The sequence below is a fragment of the Penaeus japonicus genome, unplaced genomic scaffold, assembly GCF_977035675.1.
Source record: "Penaeus japonicus unplaced genomic scaffold, GWHDUDI00000001_assembly GWHDUDI00000026, whole genome shotgun sequence".
Classification (NCBI taxonomy): Eukaryota; Metazoa; Arthropoda; class Malacostraca; order Decapoda; family Penaeidae; genus Penaeus; species Penaeus japonicus.
The window spans coordinates 33,318,762-33,321,261 of NW_028234428.1; the positions used below are offsets into that span (position 1 = coordinate 33,318,762).

The 2,500-nt window shown below is 49.0% G+C and overlaps 1 protein-coding gene across 2 annotated transcripts; it reads right to left on the reverse strand.

Annotated features, from left to right (window-relative positions):
• Nucleotides 1–379: 379 nt before the first annotated feature.
• On the reverse strand, nt 380–2,151 carry LOC122247467 (uncharacterized). Of its 2 annotated transcripts, XM_086552318.1 has the most exons (4): nt 2,033–2,151; nt 1,767–1,855; nt 1,068–1,570; nt 380–977 (listed from the first exon to the last, which is right to left on the reverse strand). In XM_086552318.1, the coding sequence occupies exons 1-4, from the start codon at nt 2,039–2,041 to the stop codon at nt 571–573; spliced, it is 1,008 nt and encodes a 335-aa protein (XP_086408444.1). In that variant the 5' UTR covers nt 2,042–2,151; the 3' UTR covers nt 380–570. The 2 variants fall into 2 exon arrangements, with proteins under 2 accessions (XP_086408444.1, XP_042862689.2); XM_043006755.2 differs by having other exon boundaries at nt 380–1,570.
• Nucleotides 2,152–2,500: the final 349 nt, after the last annotated feature.

Below are 2,500 nucleotides of genomic sequence, written 5' to 3' on the forward strand. Positions count from 1 at the left end.
AATGCAGTAACGCATTTAATATAGAAATACAAATTTTACCTAGGAATATATGGAATTGTCTGTAAAACCTCGCTATCACTGCTCTGCTATGAGCACATAGGTGATCTCCATGATGGATGCAAGGCATTTAGTGGGTCGTGTGGTCTATTGGATTAAAGGCCGGGCCTGTCAATCTGACGGCTCGGGTTCTAGTCCTGGTCAGGGAGGTAAAATTTGTATATATATATATATATATATATATATATATATATATATATATATATATATATATATAAACACATTTTCGTGTTATCATTTTACCTGTGTTATATTTATCGCCAACCCTTTTTATCTTATGCACTCTGTGAGATACAAAGGATAGTAGAATAATAAATACCAGTTTTCATTCCAATATCTAGTTATATTCGAAAGGAAAAAAGACCAGTGAGTAAAGAAAAGGATAAGGAAAAGGGTGTTTTCGCTCTCACGCCATTACAAACCCACAAGATACATGTAAATAAGTGTGAGGCAGGCGTCGCGTCAATGGGCGGGAGGCAAAGTAGAACCAGACGGTGTGCCTTTCCGTCGCGCTCACTTCTCGGCGCTGTTGTCGGCGGATGAGTCGGAGTGACCACTTCCGTAGGCAGGTCGTCCTCTTAGTCCACCGAAGTGGCCGGCGTGGAACAAAAAGTCGTCTCGCTCCACGAAACGCGTCACCGGGGCGGCTTCGGCGCGGACGAAGCCAGCTCCCACGGCAGGAGCAGAGACAGACCCAAGCTGAAGGAAACGCGTTTCCACTTCCCGACGCGGTGCAGCAACAGCTTCCAGCTGGACGAAACGAGGAGCAGCAGGAGCGGCCTCGACTTGGACGAAACGAGTTTCAACTTCACGGCGAGGAGCGGGAATGGCACTCGCTTGGACGAAACGAGTTTCAACTTCACGGCGAGGAGCGGGAATGGCACTCGCTTGGACGAAACGAGTTTCTACTTCACGGCGAGGAGCTCCAACTTGAACGAATCGAGTTTCTGCCTTTGGCTGAGGAACGGGAACTTGGACGTAACGGGTTTCTACTTCAGGGACATCAACTTGAACGAAGCGAGTTTCTACTTCAAGTTCGTGCTGGGGAGCAGGAACTTGAACAAGGCGCGTCTCTACCTCATGTCGAGGAGCAGGAGCAGCTCCTACTTGGACGAAGCGAGTTTCAACTTCACGTCGAGGAGCAGCCTCAGCCTGGACGAAGCGAGTTCGAGGAACAGGAGCGGCTGCTGCTTGAACGAAACGAGTTTCAACTTCACGTCGAGGAGCAGCCTCAGCCTGGACGAAGCGAGTTCGAGGAACAGGAGCGGCTTCTGCTTGAACGAAGTGGGTAGTCTTCGCGAGCGGAGCGAACCTCGTTCGTGACGCAGGTTTCGTTGCCGAGGCAGAGGCAACCGCGCGAGTCTCGGCGGAAGCGCGAGGCGACGGTTCCTCGCGATCGGAAATGACTTCCTCTTCGACGTCCAAGTCCGAGTCGGGCTGCGTCCGGAGGGACAGGCCGAGGCGGTCGGCCTCCACCGCCACTCTCACCTCCTTCCCTTCGTCGTTCACGTAACTGAAACAGACATCTCCACCTCAGAAAAAAAGGAATATTCTTACTCTCATCGAAGACGCATTTAGTCTTGCGAAAGAAAGGAAGAGGAAAAAGGAGTGAGAAAGAGATAAATAAATCGATATATAAACAGAGAGAGAGAGTGGGGGGGATTCATGAATTAATAGATCGATAGATAGATGGAGAAGGATGAACTTACGTGTATCGGAGGTCGACGTCCCTCGCTCGATCCGCCCCCATGGGGGAGGTGCCACAAGAGGCCACGCCCACCAGCGCCAACAGCACCAGCTATCAGCAACAGTTTATATATTAATCTCGGGTTAACCAACCTTAACTTTATCATGACTGTTTTTTTTTATTTATTTACTAATACATCATCTAAAACAAACATAACCAGACAAAGCTTCCACAGAGAACACGAAATCCAAATCATCGTTGATCCAAGTATCGAGAGAGAATACTCACAAGTTTCATCCTGAAGTTCAGCGAGCAAGACCTTCCTCGATTCAGGCTCTTCGTGGCGTCGAACCTCAACGCTGACTGCGAGGGGGACCAGCCTCGCCGCTCCTTATATACACCAAACAATCCTTGCTTCATTGCGTAGAGGGTATTCACTTTTTTTTTCTTTTTTGAGTCAGCGCTTCTCAGCACCGCTACGTTACTCCCCCCCTCCACTTCACCCCTTCCCTCCCCCCCTGAAAGGTCACCTGAACAGAGAAGCAACAGATGCGGGGGTGATGGATGCAAAGGTCAATTGTTTATTGTTCCAACTGGTGACAAAATACTGATGTATGCACACAAGGTACAGCTTGTTTTTACTCGTGGGCTTTTTCCCCCCCGCTCGTTTCGACCGGAAGAGGCTGTCAGTTAGGTTTTTGTTGCCATTGAGTTCTGATATTTACATATAACTCCCACATGATTCACGGTCTGGTA